The sequence below is a fragment of the Trichoderma harzianum genome (assembly GCF_003025095.1).
Source record: "Trichoderma harzianum CBS 226.95 unplaced genomic scaffold M431scaffold_7, whole genome shotgun sequence".
Taxonomy (NCBI): domain Eukaryota; kingdom Fungi; phylum Ascomycota; class Sordariomycetes; order Hypocreales; family Hypocreaceae; genus Trichoderma; species Trichoderma harzianum.
This window is the reverse complement of record NW_020209255.1, coordinates 2074354-2090124: the sequence shown is the minus strand read 5'-3', so window position 1 is coordinate 2090124 and position 15771 is coordinate 2074354. Positions and strand designations below refer to the sequence as shown.

The window sequence follows — 15771 nt, the reverse complement described above, 5'->3', positions numbered from 1 at the left end:
GGGCAGTACCTGCATCAACCTGCACTAATGCGGACTGTTTTCTCTGCTATGCATTCACAGATATAGGTCAGATGCGACTCCACACACCTTTTCAATGAAGGATTCAATGAATCTCGGCAGAGCTGCTCGACCGAGCTAGAAATGAAGGAAATATGCACGTGAGATTACGCATCGATGGGAAGTGTCCATTTGCTCCAACGATTGGCATTCTTCCATGTTCGGACTTATCGCTCTCGTTCTCTAGGGCATCATCAATAATGGAGCCTTGGTTACGCGACGGATCGATGGTGTAAGCCCCTAGGGCCACCCTTTAAGCGCCTTTCTCAAGGGGCGATATCCGCGGTTAACACTACTCCATGTGTCAATCGATGATGGAGGAGGGTCCGCGTGGCAAGCAAGGACTTGCCACAGAGTATCATCGCGTCAGCTCCATCTTACCAGTAGATGACACGATGGTGCCTGGTGTTGCCGATGAAAGCAAGCATACATCTACCAAGAGCTAGAAAACAACAAAACTGCTCAAACAAAAGCGAATGGGCTTGTATAAAACATTGTTCATATCTAATGCAAAAGGACTCGCGGCCAAACTCCGAGCCCGGTGTTTGTAAGCCCAATCGTGGTTGGCTCATCTTGGTCGCCGACTATAAAAATAAAAATCCATGCATGGTATTATCTAATGCCACTTACATCCTACTAATCATTGGGCACCGTTGCTTTCCCCGGCAAAGCTTGCCATGTCCTAAACGACGACAGTTAGCGCGGCTAGTTTCAAAGCTTGCGAGAAACAAACGTTCTAGCCGACATGGATTTTCCCGCTCAATAGCCCTTCGGCATAGCATTTGCTCTTCACGGTGAACAAGAAGAAGAGGCTGAAAAGGTCCACTTATCCTTCCCCTGTGCTAATTGATTACAGGGCTGTTGACCCACCCCCTTATTATTACTCGTACACGTTCGCGCCGTTCTGGTGAGATACGACGGTGCTGGCGAGGCGTTTTTTAGACCGCGAACCTTGGGGTTGTTTATCAATCAGAGAACGAAGAGAAACAAAACAGCTCATGGTCTTGCTTGACACCTTGTTTCTGAGCAGTTACAATTCGGGCTAATGTGTGCTGCCGATCAATACCCACGTCTCAGACCAATTTCTCATAGCATCTGACCCTCACCACCTTCTAGCGCAACAGTATTCCGGAAATACATCCAACCAATGCAGCTAACCAAGTTTTTTTTCCCACGAGGGAGGTGTGACACGTTCATTTCAGATTTGGTGTTCTTATGTCTGCTCAGCCATGTGAGTGGTCGACTCGGAAGAGGCTTGGAGTGGCCCGGCTTTCTATACTTAGGTGGCGACGTGATACCGGCAGGGGGTCCAACTAATCAATTACCAGAAACAGGCACAATCCCCCCATATTTCACAGAATAGTCGTGCTAGAAGCGGATAACCGGCGGAGCGGTCCAGGCAAGCGGTGCCAACCAGAGGCTATGTGCCGCACTAACATGAATCCCGGGGGTGGAAAGAATCTGCGGCGCCTTGTTAGAAGCAGCTTACATGGTCTCGTACGTTGTCAGTGTCAGCGCTAGCGAGAGACCTTGGATGTTTGGTAGAGTCGCGTGAAATCTCTGCCGCTCCAATGTTTTCTCATCAAAGAAGCTATCTAGAAATGTTGACTTGATGGAATGATTTGATGTCCAAGAAGATGGATTGAAAATGCAGCCGATTAGAATACTGGCTCAGCCTTGCTTTGAAAAATAGACCATTGTGAGCGGCGTCATGAAGATGTAGGGCTGAGCAGGGACCCCAACCTCTGGTTTGGAGGAGGCAAACCGGAATCCATGTGGGAGCAGGGTGGATTTCGAGGTGGAGGCTCTGAGATCCATGCCCTTCATCTCCTGATTGAACTGCTTGCAGCGTTTCAAGGCGATATGCCAGGTCTACTCCGTAAACAGCCGCCAAATCGTTCATAAGCTCGCTAGGCCCCCAGCTCACCCCCGTTCCCATGCAGAGCTCCTGTTTTCTTGGGGCTTGCTTGAATGTCTAGGGCATATCCTTACTCATATAAGATGGCACCTACTGTACGTTTGTAAAATGCCAAGTCATCCAGTTACACTACTGTGAATCCTATTGACTAACATGACTGCTGCCCAGTACGACGATTCACCTGAACTCGCCGAGGGCCACGACTTGCCCGAGGCCTATGTCAGCCATCCACCTCCGGAACAAGTCTGGTCTCCTCAGCCGTCTATCGCGCCGACTTATATCTCTCAGCCCCCTGGAACTTATGGAAACAATGAGGGCTACACAAACACCGCATACAGCACCACTGGAACGTACTCGGAAGCTGGAAAGGGCACGGCGGCGGGTGCTGTAGGAGGCGTGACGGGAGCAGCAGCAACCGATGCTGGAACTGAGGGAGCATACACCTCTCCCGAATCAATCCACCCGGAAAAGAAGACGGCCACTACTGTTGGTGGAATCTCCCTGGTTCTCCTCCTCTCCATCATCATCGGTATTCTGGCGGCTGCGGTTATCGGACTGGCAGCTGGTACTGGTGTTGCAACCAATAACTACAACAATGCAAACTCCAAACTGGCAGCTCTAAGCTCCTCTCTGGCTGATGCCCAGGCTACATCCCCGCCCGACGCAGCCTGTGCCACTGGTACAGGTACTGCAGCAGCTGCTACTCCTTCTAGCACCTCTGCGATCTTCAACTCCCTCGACAACGGATGCACCGAAGACCCGAACGGTGTTAATGGAACCGTTTACACCTCTGCATGTAAGCTATTGCTATACCTTTTCCGATACGTAACAAACTCAGTTACTGACCACTTCATATCCAGTCTTTGGCAAGCCTCATTTCACCATGTACTGCAACAAGGATACGAACAACCCTGCCCTTTACTCTGTTTTCGCCAAGGACTTCAATGGCTGTATGGATGCTTGCGCCGCGTGGAACTCGTACAACACTACCACCAAGGGAACCTGTGTAGCCGTCTCCTTCATTCCCTCGTGGAGTTTCGCAAAGAATGCTCAGCTAGGCGGCGCTCCTGGAGACTGTTATCTCAAGTCCGGCACGCTGTCTTTTGCCCTCCTGAAAAACCCCAACATCGGGACGGAGTGCCACGCGGCTCTTCTTCTCAAGTCGTCGTAAAGATGGACCACACACCAGCTCTCTGGTACAATGTTTCTTTTTTTCGTTGAGGGGATGAAGAGAATTTCACAAACATGTGGAAGACGTTAATAATGTAGGGAATGTTTGGAACTTCTTGTGACGAGCACGGCGTTGGATTATCAAATTGGGGGCCCAACTTGTGAAGATTGAATGAGATCTCCAAGTAATTTTGCAATGTACTTTATACCATACCTATTTTTTTTGTTTTTTACAATTCTCAGGCTCTTCAATTTCACGTGAGCACTGACCGATTATGTCAAAATCTGTTAATGATTCGAGCTTCGAAAATTGCTTCTTAGTATCTGACCCACCCACAAATGTCATGAGGGTCGTCTCCATCTCGACAGTATCAGATTCGCGAAATTTGAGCATCGAGCGAGCAACAACAAGGGTATTAATATACTATACACGGTAGTCTTAAATCATAAAAATTTAGAGCGATTCGTTTGTGTGATCGGGACGGGATCTATGGGACGAGGCTAACGGAGCAATAACTCGATCAAGAAAGTATGGGGTAGCAGACGCGGGCGCTAAATAACACCCACAACCAACCCAACGACAAGATTTTGATGATTGTTATCAGATTGTGATGGCGGGAAGACTTCACTTCACGTGTGTGCGAGAGGTGTTCCAACGTTGAGAAATCTCGATACTAGTTGTGATTAATTAACTGCCGTGGCCCGAAGTCTCGCGCATGTTGCTCATTGTCACAACGAATGCATTTACACAGCGCACGAGTATCCAACATCCCCAAGCTTATGGGGAACTATTCAATACGACACACGCGTATATAAAGTTCTTCGGAGAGCAGAATATCACCCGAGTGCTGGCTTCCAAGTCCTACATATGCTAATAGATATAGAGGGTTTCTCATTCTATACAGCTGGGCTTTCCATTGCGGCTGCAGAATGCCGACAGGTAGCATTGAAGCATCGCATGGTGGAACGATGCTTGCCGGTGAGCCGAGCTGACACTCGGATCAACTTGAGTGAATTACCATCCAGTTTGCCATCAACACAGCCCCATGTGGATGGAGTCGCCAAGGGTGCCAATGGCCAAACGAATGAGGGGTAATGCTGCAGGGAAATGGAGATTCTGCAGAGAGTATCAACACGAGTACAATACAGCTATCACGGCGGGATATTGGATTTGTGGTAGCGAATAGGTACTGCGGGCCAAGCTCGGTTTGTTGCTGTATTCCACTTCTATAGTGGAATTGCCAACTGTCATGTGAAGCCGGTTGGTAAAGACAATAACCTTTTTTCACATTCCTCTTCTTGGCAACTGCTTGGCTTTGTTGGCGTTTTGTGCCCACACGTGGAGCTTGCGCTGTCAATTCTGCCTTGTCCACCCCAGATACGATAGAGGCCTCGTAACTCCGCAATAGATATCCCCTTTGTCTATACTAATCTTCATGCATGGAGCGGTGAGGCATCAATTTACACAATGGCGGGTTGGCCCTCCAGCATGGGCCTCTGCCACGAGCCAAGTTGTTATAAATAAGAGCAATCCCTTCAGCATTGCCCCTTTGCAACTCTCCCGTATCATTAACCAAGTCTTTGCAAACACCACAACACTCCAAAATGTCCTTCTTTGAGTCTTCCCAGAACGTACGCCTTGAAGGCTCCTGTCTGATTGCTGACGTCTGCTGTGCGGACGGCTCTTGGACTGAGAGTATACTTGACCTCAACAACCACGTTGGCAACAATGAAGGATTTTTTGAGATCGGAGGAAATGGTGTCTTTGATTCCGCTGATCAGGTGTCGTGGAGACTTGACGGCACAAACATCATCACATTGCTGTACCGGTCAGATGGAAGCTTCGGAGAGGAGCAGTTCCTCGACTTGAACCAATATGTCTCTAACGAGGATGGCGTTCTTGTCTTTAAGTAAGTCTTTGCGACAATCTCTGAGGTTTTCCGTGGTTGGATGCTAAATGGCGAGCAGTTATTAAAACGCTCATACGGTTATACAACGACACTGAAAAAAATATCTATCTGCTAGGAGTCCACTGCTAAAGGCGTAACAAAAGAGATTACATGTATAAAAGCTTGGTGTTAGTAGCTCAGCGCATTGTTACAGGTAGCAACGTTCGCCGCCTGTACCTAGACACTCACAGGATAGACATTATCAAGACAAATCCATTTAATTTGAAGTCTCTTTGCCGTGCATTCAAACTCACTCATCCTCGTAAAATATGGCACGTGCAATTGACAAAGGATATCGCCATGTGCAATTAACATCTTTGTAAGAAGGGGTAGCTTTCTGTTAGTGTGATGGCGATTGCCGGAGTTTGTGGCTTGCTATCATTGTGATCGGTAAAGACAGCAACAAAACAATTTACCATTTCTTTTCCAATTCCTTTAAATATTCGATTCTTATTCTAGTTTCCACGAAATCACACATATGAGATGATTTGGAGACATTGATAAGACAGACCTTGCGAGGCATCTGATACACAGGTACAAACACATTGAACGGCACCTCCCCACCATAATCGAATCCCTTATCGATAAAGCATGTGCGATGTCTCCGGGCGGGGCACAGCCATTAGTATCACCATCCGTGACATTGAAGCTTCCCTCTGCACTGCCTGCTAAGCTGCATCTTCACCTGCCAAACACCAGCGCGGCAGCCAAAGATGGAGGCCACAGCTCTTCGATCATGGGGTACGTGATGACTTCCTTTTTGACCTTTTCTATCCCGTTTTCCAGAAGCTGACATTTGTGTGATGCGCAATAGAGCTGGACAACAATGTCCAGCTGGTTGACGCCAAACGGGACGCACTCTACAACTACGATGCCGATGTCCAAAGAGCCATAGCCGACGCTAAACCGTGGATCAAGGATCCGAACTACTTCAAGTATGTGAGGATCAGCGCCGTCGCCCTGATCAAGATGACGATGCATGCGCGGTCTGGAGGCTCGCTGGAAGTCATGGGCCTGATGCAAGGCTACATCGATGGAGAAACCTTTGTGGTGACGGATGCTTTCCGACTACCTGTAGAAGGCACCGAGACTCGAGTCAACGCACAGAACGAAGCGAACGAATATTTGATCGAATACCTGGATCTCAGCCGTGCACAGGGCAGGCAAGAGAATGTCGTTGGGTGGTATCACAGCCATCCTGGATACGGATGCTGGCTCAGCGGCATCGATGTCGAGACGGAGGCACTGCAGCAGCAGTTCCAGGATCCCTTCTTGGCTGTGGTCATTGATCCCGATCGCACCATCAGCGCCGGAAAGGTCGAGATTGGGGCATTCCGCACATATCCCGCCAACTATAAACCGGAGGGTGCCGCTGGATATTCATCAGACGGATTCCAGGCAGTCCCCTTGGACAAGGCCGCCGAGTTTGGCGCTCACTCTAGCCGATACTACAGTCTCGACGTTTCCCATTTCAAGAGCACATTAGACTCTCATCTACTAGAGCTCCTGTGGCATAAATATTGGGTGCAGACTCTGAGCCAGAGCCCTCTGCTGACGAATCGCGACTTTGGTAGCAAGCAAATGCTGGACCTCAGCTCCAAACTCAAGGAAGCAACCTCCAATATAATGAGATCCAGGGTATCTCAGGCTGCAATGGTGGGTGGAAAGGGCACTGACAAGGCGGTGGAAAAGCTTGCTCAGGGCTCAAACTTGGTTGCCATGAAGGAGTTGTCTGGATTGATGGCAGCGGAGATTAAGGCAAAGGTGTTTAATGACTTGGGCACTCCATCAGCAGCACCAAAGGCAACAGCAACAGGCGAAACAGCTAGTAGCTAGCTGTGTTCCTGCATATCATGTTTACGTGTTAACGGATCAACTAGAAGGCGTTTTCAAGCAGAATACAATGGATTTTGATCTTTTCTTTTCTTTTTTAAAACTTCGGATGCATGAGTGTTCCAATCTTCTTGAGTGACGCTCTCTGTGACTTGGGTCCAGGGACTTTGTAACGTTGTGGTGCATACAAGGCGGTAACCAACTCAATGCCGGTCAAACTCTCGTCCGAAGGCAACACCCCATGACTATGAATCAACTGACCGCTCTTACCATCTCCCCCATGTTACAGACGTCTTTTCCGATTAGACCGGACTGAAATGAGAGGAAAGAGTGTAAGTGTGTGGTCACAGATATACAAGGGTATATCGACATGCTTATTATGGAACTTGAAAGACAAAATATCACCAAGTGAAGCGGCGGACATTTTTCCACCGGCGGAATTATACTTCCAGTCCTGGTAGATTTATAATAACAGATACCATTCTTTAAATGGAAGATTAGGACATATGATTGTATGTATATATAGCTGAGCCAGTCAATGAGCCATTCTAACACCAGAATTGCTCTCTTTCTTTCCAAGACCTTTCAAAGATTCCAAGGCGATTCTGCCCTCTCGAATTATTTATTATGAAGACCTTCAACTGGATCACGGTTTACATGTTGGCATTATCTGCTACATTGTGCAACGCGCAGCTGGACAACTTTCCCAGTGTCTACGATGATGTATGCTCTAAATCCACACTGAACAGCTACTCGTACAAAACTGATATTTTCTCGCAACTAGCAAATCGCAGGAGTGAGTTTCCAGATTCTGAATTGCAATAACTTCATATTGTACTTGTACTAAAACCAAACACAGGGATCACCTGATGGTAGACTGACATGCTGTCCTGCGGGATGCATCACCTGCCAAGATCCGGTAAGATGGAGCTATTGAGCCGCCCACTTATACTGATCTCACTAATGCCTTTATAATAGAGCGGTCCTCTTGGATAAATACTACGGAGTGTATGGTATCAAATCAGGAAGGAGGAGTTGTAGTAGCGGTGGAGACTGGGGTTATGTAGTATTCAGTGAATTTTGATAGAAACAAGTTGCCAAGACAAACTGATTCGAAGAACATAACATTGTGATTATCCAAACCTCTAAAAATGAAATGTATATCATTAGATTATTTCATAGTAGTTATTTGAGCGCTTGTATGAAATTTCTATTATATAGCGGGAAGCTTTCTCAGATTCAACCTTTGACAAGTATGCATAGTGCTGACCAAAGAGTACACACCTTTCGAAGCCAACCACATATCGAAAGGAACTGACTTGAAGACAAAAATATACTCGTTATCCCCACGTTTCTCATGATGATCAATCACGCCCGCCCCTTTAACTGAAGCATGAGTTGGCATTATAAAAGTAAAAGTAATTGTTTGCTGACGGAGCCCGCATGTAAGTGGGCTGCGGTAAATTTTCCGCCTCGCAAGACAGGCAGCGGACAATAACTACTCCCCGAGGACTCCCCATCTAGTGATCTTTCATGAATTCATTGAACCATATAAACACTGATATTTCTTCATTATGGCTTTCTCTCATGCTACTAATGGAAAAGCAAATTGTATGCTCTTTCAATCGCGACAATGTCCAAACGGTTTCTCTCAGTTCTCTTGTTTGCCACACTGGCAGTTTCCGCCAACTTTCCCTTCAAAGCCAACTTTGGAACCAGTCCTGCCCCCTTTTCGATTGATGTAGATCCATCCTTTATCGAAGAAACGAGAGTTAAGGCCTCTCTAGCCCGAATTGCTACAGACCTTGTTCAACATGTTCCTCAGGATGGCCCTCCTGCCGAGAACATCACCGCGATTAAAGATTATTGGGCCAACAACTACAACTGGAATGAGACGCAGAAAAGATTAAATGATCATTTGCCTCAGTTTACTACTACAATCGATGGCGCTGGCAACTACTCGCACCCAATTCCACTTCACTTTGTCCACCGACAATCCTCCAGAAAAGACGCCATTCCGTTGCTGTTTGTACACGGCTACCCAGGATCTATAATAGAGGTAGAACGGGTGATTGACGGGTTCACAAATCCTCCCAGCAATGAAACAGCATTTCATGTGGTAGCTCCTAGCCTCCCAGGCTTCGGCTTCTCCCCAGCTCCCGAATATCCCGGCCTGGGACTACGAGAGTCTGGTCAGGCATTTCACAAATTGATGCTGCAGTTGGGATACAACAAGTACATCGTTCATGGTGGTGACCTTGGCTCTCACACCGTACGATACATGGCCATCGATCAACCGGAGAGCGTTCGAGCACTACACACCAACCTGTGGTACCAAGTCCCAAACCAGCAAGACATGGACAATTTCAATGCCAAGAATTCCACCGCGGAGGAAGCTTTTCTCATCAATGTGCTAGCAACATTTAGGTTGACGTTTCTAGGACAACGACAAGTCTTTGAAAACGAGCCTCTGCAGTGGGCATACGCTCAAACTGATAGCCCGGTGGGCTGTGCGGCATGGATACTCACCGAGTTGAAAGGTGGCAGTCCGTCTTACGACTGGACGCTAGATGAAATTATCTCATGGACCATGCTGTTATATATACAGGGGCCATTTGGTAGCGCCAGAATGTACAAGGAGCTTTCGTTACGAGTAAGTATTCCTCAGATGAGAGGATGCTATGCGATTACTCATTGAAAATAGGGACAAAACCCATGGTCTGGCAAGTTTGACTACATTCACCAGCCAGTGGGCATCACTCAATTTGCCGAGCAAGGCTTTATCACGGTTAGTCAAGTGTATTTGGTTCATCTAGTCGCAGTGTCTCTAACATTTCAATAGCCGGAAGATTGGGCACGCCGCCAGGGAAACATTGTCTGGTTCAACCACTACTCTTCTGGCGGTCATTTCGCTTCCTGGGATTCCCCAACCGAGCTTGTGGCAGATGCGCGAGAGTTTATAAAGCCTGGTACCGCTGCATGGGATGCATATCAGAAATAAAGAGTCTTAGATTCTAAGAGGGGGGATATCAATCTTTCAAATTATGAAACTATCACAGGTAGTGGTAAACATTAAACTTTTGTAGTATAAGCTTCTGGCTTATAGATATGGTTGAAGAAGTCGTTGCGTGTGGTCCCAAATCTTTTCCTGTGACGATTCCCGAAGTTGAGGCATTGCTTTAGCATTCGGAGTGCAATCGCAGTTGTAGCTGACCAGAAACAGCCCATCTTCCGACTTTTCGAGCGAGTTGACTCCCTTCTTCCCTGCCCAAGGTATCCCACGACCACCAAAGGCAGCACTGGTACATTGAAACAAGTTCCTCTGCCCAGACTCCTCGTCACTAAACCCAAAGTAATAGATGATTGGCTCGAGGATAAACCAAAAGATCCGAGCTACAATCGAACCTTCATCCCAGCCCCTCCTCACGTTTCCCGTACTGACCCATCCGGGCCAGGAGTGAATAAACGTCACATTGGGATTTTGGACGGCCAGCTTCTCCAGATAGGCCGTGTTCATTGTGACGTATTGTATCTGTGCTTTGATGCCGCTGAAATTTCCGGGATTCTTCAAGTCCAAGTCATCCACATTGACGCTTGACTTCTCTAGCCCACCTCCCAAGACACTGATAACCCTAGGAGCCTCAGATGCACCTAGGACAGGGAGAAGATGATGGATGAACAGCATCCGCGAATAGTATTCCAAGCTCTGTGCGACTTCCACACCCTCACTGGTCTCCTTTCGCGTACCGAATGGCGCATAGCCCGCGGTAAGAAAGAGTAAATCGACGCGTGATTCCGCCTTTTTGATGAGCTCACATATTCTCTTGACCTCAGCGAGAAGCGAGACCTCGCCCTCGGTCCAAACGATTTCCGCCTTGGGATTGATGGCGTTTAATTCTTGAATGAAAGCCCGCGCAGGCTCTTCAGAGCTCTTGCGTCCAACGAGGTAGATTCTCACGCTCGCACCCGTAGACACGAGGGCTTTGATTGTAAACTTTCCGATGCCTGATGTGCCGCCGACGAAAACGGAGACACGGGGCGCCGTTGCGTCGTTGATGAGTGAGTTGGAGGCTTGTATTTCTTTGTAGGAAACCATTGTGGGCAGTTAGCAATCTCTGCCGATGGGTTCGCCTGGTAAAGGTTAGGCGTTTTGATGAGTTTTGTAGCTAGTCGTGAATCGCGAAGGATGCTATCTGCCTAAAGTCGTCCTCCGCTCCGCAGGCTACGCGGGATTCGGAGTCGCGGACTTGCAATTGTTTTCCGCCAACGCCATTGTCTGCATCGTATCATGTGATCAGGGGTAGTCTAATTGCTTTTGGTTTCAACATTGGGAGATGCATATTGTATCTCTACGCGTTCCAGTGGTGTTTGACGGTGAAGAGGAATAAATCAACATTTTGCAGCATCACCTACGTGTTGTTTAGGGTAGCTGCTGGATCTGGAGCACATCTGTAATATCAACCCCACAGTTACCGAGTCTGGAAGGTCAGGTTGTGTAATCATTCATGCACATACTCGTACACTGCATCATGTTGGCATCTGTGCGTGGATGCCTATCGAAGTGCACGCTAGTAACAATGCGGCCGGGTGAAGATTTTCTGAAGATTTTCTCCAGAAATAATCTTTGCGTTGGGCATTTTGTTATCTACAGTCAAGCGGCATGATTTGATACACATTCCGCCGCTCCCATTCATGAGAACCTTGATGGTCCAGGCTGGTTCTTGGTTCGTCAGCAAAAAAAGGCTGGCAGTGGGGCGGCCATGACGAATCACCGCCGGCGTAATTTAACAACTCGATAAAGCTCCAAGCCAAGGTACCAGCCAAGGTACCCGTCATCACGACTCACTCACATGTGCGGCCGCCGAGAACTGCGATTGCGCCTCGTGACTGCAGCGACGATGCTCACCAGATATTCCCCGCAGCCTCGACAGCCTGGTGATTCGGACAGCTGGGCTTGGTGATTTGTGATTCGCGAATAGAAAACAAGAAATGCGCCACTGCTCGTCGTTCTTGTCGTCTTGGGGGTGTTTGGACCCCTTTTCGCTGCGAGGCCAAGATGGACGCATGGTGGAAAGGGAATCTCCCATTTGTTCAGTAACGGTGCCATCCTCTGAGATCGAGTGCCCCGTGGTGATGCTGTGATCCAGTGAGAGTCTTACTATCGCCGATTCCAGGTATTACAAATTGCAGCCGCCCGTCTTCTCTTGCACCCGGGAGATTTGGTGGAGCATTTACCGACCGAGACCATCAAGGTTCTCAGCACACCTTTGACGTCTGCGGGGCTAAAAATAAGACGCCTTTTTCTCCCTCCCCAGAGTATCAAGTCCTGTTTCTCTTCATTTTCTCACCAAAATCGTACCGAGGAGCTCATTTTGAGTATTGCATATCCATTGTCGCGTTCGCATAGCGTTCCATACGATTTCCATCTTCGTCTCGAGGCGTGCTGCATTTGTCTTTGCCCCTGGTCCACATCTTACTTCTCCTTTATCGCACACTCCGAGTCCCCAAGCCACAACTCAAACCTTTTTGCGACTGGGCAATTCATTTCTCGGCCTTTCTACTGTAGATATTCAGTCGGGAAACTTTCTGGAGAAATCTTGGACCTCAGGCTTCTCCTCTTCTCATTTAATTGTCGAAGCGCCGTTTTCTTCTTCGACTGGAGCATCTTCGTTCTTGCCTCACTGCCAGGGTCACGACTGACGGAACTTTCCGCATCTGTGCGACATCTTGCGCGGTTTGACATCTTGCGAGCATCTTCTTTTCGACAGTCTTTTCTTATTTCTATTTTCTACACCGCCTCTATCGGGAGCGAGTTTCACCAGAAGATTGGCGCACGCATACTTCCTTAACTTGGACCTCAGTCTCGAAGATAACATATACCGATTACCCTTCTGGGGCGCAAATAATATTTTCAAAGCAGCTTATTGCCCATTTATGCTTTGACAAGACTCGATATCGATATATAGTGAGCATCCCGCGCTCACCTGTCGCCTCTGGTTTTCGAACTTGCTACATCAAAAAAGACTGGACATTCACTACTTTCGTGGCAACAATAGCAGCACACAAATAACCATGGCGGACAGCGACAATACTTGCAACGGAGATGTTGTCGATCTCACCAACCGCGGGCTGCGTATCGGCTCTATCTTCATCGTTATGGCGGCCGCAACCTTTGGCGCATTTGCACCCATCCTCCTGGCTAGACAACAGAAGATGCATGTGCCTAAGTTCACATTCTTCATATGCAAATATGTCGGTACTGGAGTCATCATTGCAACTGCCTGGATGCACCTGTTGGACCCAGCCGTGGATAATCTATCAGACCCCTGCCTTGAGCCGCGACTCGGCGACTATCCGTGGGCGCTGTGCATCAGTTTGATGACGGTCATGGTCATGTTTTTTGTTGAGCTTCTTGCTGCAAGAATAGGGGAGGACGACGATGGACACAGCCACTCGGTGTCCTCAGACAGCGATTCTGACCCGTCACTGGCCGTATTATCTGGCAAGAAATTACAAGAGAAGGAAGCACTGGAGGTTGCCTGTCCTCACGACCTCGAGAGGGGCGGTGTCTTACGGGGACCGGATCCTAAAAATATTCCTGGCCTCCCGGACGATGTGAGCTATCCACCCGGTGGTGAAGATCACCTCGCACACGGCCACGAGCACGATGACGGCGACTCTCACGGTGGCCTCGCGGGCCAGCTCACCGCCATCTTTGTCCTCGAGTTTGGTGTTGTCTTTCACAGTGTATTTATTGGACTCACTCTCGGTACGACGCAGGATCTGGTTGTTCTCCTTGTTGTACTGGTTTTCCATCAGATGTTTGAGGGCCTCGGTCTGGGGTCGCGGCTAGCAACAGCGCCCTGGCCCAAGAATAAGCAGTGGATGCCCTATCTGCTTGGCTTCATCTTTGCCATTTCAACTCCAATCGGCACGGCAGCCGGCATCGGGGCGAGGCCTAACAACGCCGATACCCAGAAGTTGGTGAATGGCATCTTTGACTCTATTAGCGCGGGCATCCTCATGTACACCGGACTGGTTGAGCTCCTCGCACATGAGTTCATGTTCAACCCCCACATGCGCAAGGCACCATTGAAGATTCAGCTCTTTGCTTTTGGATGTGTGGCTGTTGGAGTTGCAATCATGTCTTTGTTGGCAAAATGGGCGTAATGGGAAAAGTTTCTGGGTTCTTTGTCTTTCGTTTCAGTTACGATTGTATGGATATGGAGTATAACGGTTATCGCGGATGGTCTGGTTCTTAGAGGCGCTTCGGTCACTTGGGTTTGGAGTTGGAAAAAGGAAATAGTTTTAGATCTGTATAATAGTCTATAGGTTTTTCAACGTGATTTACAACTTCATCAACTTGTTTGTATCGCCATCATAAACGCTCCGTACTTCAAGTTGTATTGTATCGAATCAAATCCAAGGCTTCAATGTTGCAGCAACTAGCCGATATTATTCCGATAGCTAGTGGGAACGCGAAGAGTTCTAGTGGCCGATGCACGTGGCTGAATCCTTAGTCATCATTTCATTTTTCACTTCACAACCCAGCTCGTTCGCGCTAGGGTCAAAGCCCTAGACTGAGCCCAAGTCCACTGCAACTCGTGCGTGCTCAATCTAGACGAACTTTCTTTGACCTCACGCCCAGTCAATTGTCCACCAGCTTCACCATCTCCCCAACCAACCATCCAACACCGTTAAAATGGCCGGCGGAATCACCGTTCGCGATGTCGATGTAGGTCCTCCTTGAAACACATTGAAATCATAAAATCTAGGATTTCCCCCTCTTCACGATCACCTCTCGACGATCTCGCAACTTGGCCCCGAAGAAACAAAAAATTATCCTCGAAACCTCCGACGCGGCGATGTTGTGGTCTGGCTCCGACGAGCCGCAGCGGCTTGAGTTTGATCTGAATACAATGCATTGAGAAAAAACCAGCTGCCTGAGCCTCGGACCAGCTGCATACATGGTTGTGTATAAGCGTGGCATATATGTGGAAAAAATTCTTTGAGGGATCTAGGAGCAGGCGCGAGGGAGTCGCAAGACTTCTGACGACGGAATATTTGCTAATGGGTCTCTTTTCTGTAATCAGGCGCAAAAGTTCATCACTGCCTATGCTGCTTTCTTGAAGCGCCAGGGCAAGCTGCCCATCCCTGGTAAGTTTTTCACTTTTTTAGTTGAACGCATAAAACATGGGCGCGCATATACTGACATTATACAAGGTTGGGTTGACACCGTCAAGACTGGTCCCGCCAAGGAGCTGCCTCCCCAGGACATTGACTGGTTCTACGTCCGTGCCGCCTCCGTCGCCCGCCACGTCTACCTCCGCAAGACCGTCGGTGTTGGCCGTCTCCGCAAGGTTCACGGCACTGCCAAGAACCGTGGCAACCGCCCCAGCCACCACGTCGATGCCTCCGGCTCCGTCGACCGCAAGGTCCTCCAGGCCCTCGAGAAGATTGGCGTCGTTGAGCAGGACGAGGACAAGGGTGGCCGCCGCATCACCCAGTCCGGCCAGCGTGATTTGGACCGAATTGCCCAGACCACCGCTGAGGCCGAGGAGGAGGATGAGGAGTAAATCAAAATAAAAAAAAAGTCTTTTTGCTTTTCTCTTACAACTGTCATGGATGGCGGCATTGGAATGGGCGTACGGTCTTAGTGTTTGAGATGTATGAACAAGATTCCCTCTGGTTTTGGGCTTTCGGTTACCAAACTGGACGTGCCACAGCCGTCTCTTGATCAATATTGCGTTCCAACTTGATGTGATGTTTATGTGTTTAGCTGTTAACAACCAGACAGCTATATAGAGCTATCCCAGTAATGATTGCGTTGCCATCTTGCCCGGT

At 48.5% G+C, this 15771-nt stretch overlaps 7 protein-coding genes across 7 annotated transcripts; 6 read left to right on the top strand and 1 right to left on the bottom strand.

Moving 5' to 3' along the window:
* The first annotated feature begins 2036 nt into the window (after positions 1 to 2036).
* M431DRAFT_118224 (hypothetical protein) lies at positions 2037 to 3386 on the top strand. Its single transcript, XM_024912028.1, has 3 exons — positions 2037 to 2070; positions 2144 to 2771; positions 2836 to 3386. The coding sequence occupies exons 1-3, from the start codon at positions 2059 to 2061 to the stop codon at positions 3144 to 3146; spliced, it is 951 nt and encodes a 316-aa protein (XP_024773961.1). The 5' UTR covers positions 2037 to 2058; the 3' UTR covers positions 3147 to 3386.
* Positions 3387 to 4591: 1205 nt separating this feature from the next.
* M431DRAFT_118222 (hypothetical protein) lies at positions 4592 to 5333 on the top strand. The gene is made up of 2 exons (XM_024912027.1): positions 4592 to 5055; positions 5114 to 5333. The coding sequence occupies exons 1-2, from the start codon at positions 4751 to 4753 to the stop codon at positions 5118 to 5120; spliced, it is 312 nt and encodes a 103-aa protein (XP_024773960.1). The 5' UTR covers positions 4592 to 4750; the 3' UTR covers positions 5121 to 5333.
* Positions 5334 to 5807: 474 nt separating this feature from the next.
* On the top strand, positions 5808 to 6930 carry M431DRAFT_86878 (hypothetical protein; the record flags this gene model as incomplete). Its single annotated transcript, XM_024923728.1, has 2 exons — positions 5808 to 5835; positions 5909 to 6930. 2 exons carry the CDS (start codon positions 5808 to 5810, stop codon positions 6928 to 6930), a joined length of 1050 nt encoding a protein of 349 aa, XP_024773959.1.
* Positions 6931 to 8560: 1630 nt separating this feature from the next.
* Positions 8561 to 9928, top strand: M431DRAFT_87297 (hypothetical protein; the record flags this gene model as incomplete). Its single annotated transcript, XM_024923785.1, has 3 exons — positions 8561 to 9573; positions 9632 to 9719; positions 9770 to 9928. 3 exons carry the CDS (start codon positions 8561 to 8563, stop codon positions 9926 to 9928), a joined length of 1260 nt encoding a protein of 419 aa, XP_024773958.1.
* M431DRAFT_509285 (hypothetical protein) lies at positions 9794 to 11396 on the bottom strand. Its single transcript, XM_024919260.1, has one exon. It carries the CDS (start codon positions 11021 to 11023, stop codon positions 10028 to 10030), a length of 996 nt encoding a protein of 331 aa, XP_024773957.1. The 5' UTR covers positions 11024 to 11396; the 3' UTR covers positions 9794 to 10027.
* A 1603-nt stretch (positions 11397 to 12999) lies between these two features.
* M431DRAFT_118211 (hypothetical protein) lies at positions 13000 to 14307 on the top strand (the record flags this gene model as incomplete). The annotated part of the gene is made up of 2 exons (XM_024912025.1): positions 13000 to 13419; positions 13486 to 14307. 2 exons carry the CDS (start codon positions 13000 to 13002, stop codon positions 14095 to 14097), a joined length of 1032 nt encoding a protein of 343 aa, XP_024773956.1. The 3' UTR covers positions 14098 to 14307.
* Positions 14308 to 14629: 322 nt separating this feature from the next.
* M431DRAFT_118208 (hypothetical protein) lies at positions 14630 to 15668 on the top strand (the record flags this gene model as incomplete). The annotated part of the gene is made up of 3 exons (XM_024912024.1): positions 14630 to 14662; positions 15021 to 15084; positions 15151 to 15668. The coding sequence occupies 3 exons, from the start codon at positions 14630 to 14632 to the stop codon at positions 15501 to 15503; spliced, it is 450 nt and encodes a 149-aa protein (XP_024773955.1). The 3' UTR covers positions 15504 to 15668.
* Between the last annotated feature and the right edge of the window lie 103 nt (positions 15669 to 15771).

Bases quoted from the DNA above. Each gene is read 5' to 3' on its own strand.
- M431DRAFT_118224 (XM_024912028.1), top strand. The intron at 2,772-2,835 runs GTAAGCTATTGC...CTTCATATCCAG, and splicing joins AACCGTTTACACCTCTGCAT to TCTTTGGCAAGCCTCATTTC.
- M431DRAFT_118222 (XM_024912027.1), top strand. From the start codon at position 4,751: ATGTCCTTCTTTGAGTCTTCCCAGAACGTACGCCTTGAAGGCTCCTGT.
- M431DRAFT_509285 (XM_024919260.1), bottom strand. From the start codon at position 11,023: ATGGTTTCCTACAAAGAAATACAAGCCTCCAACTCACTCATCAACGAC.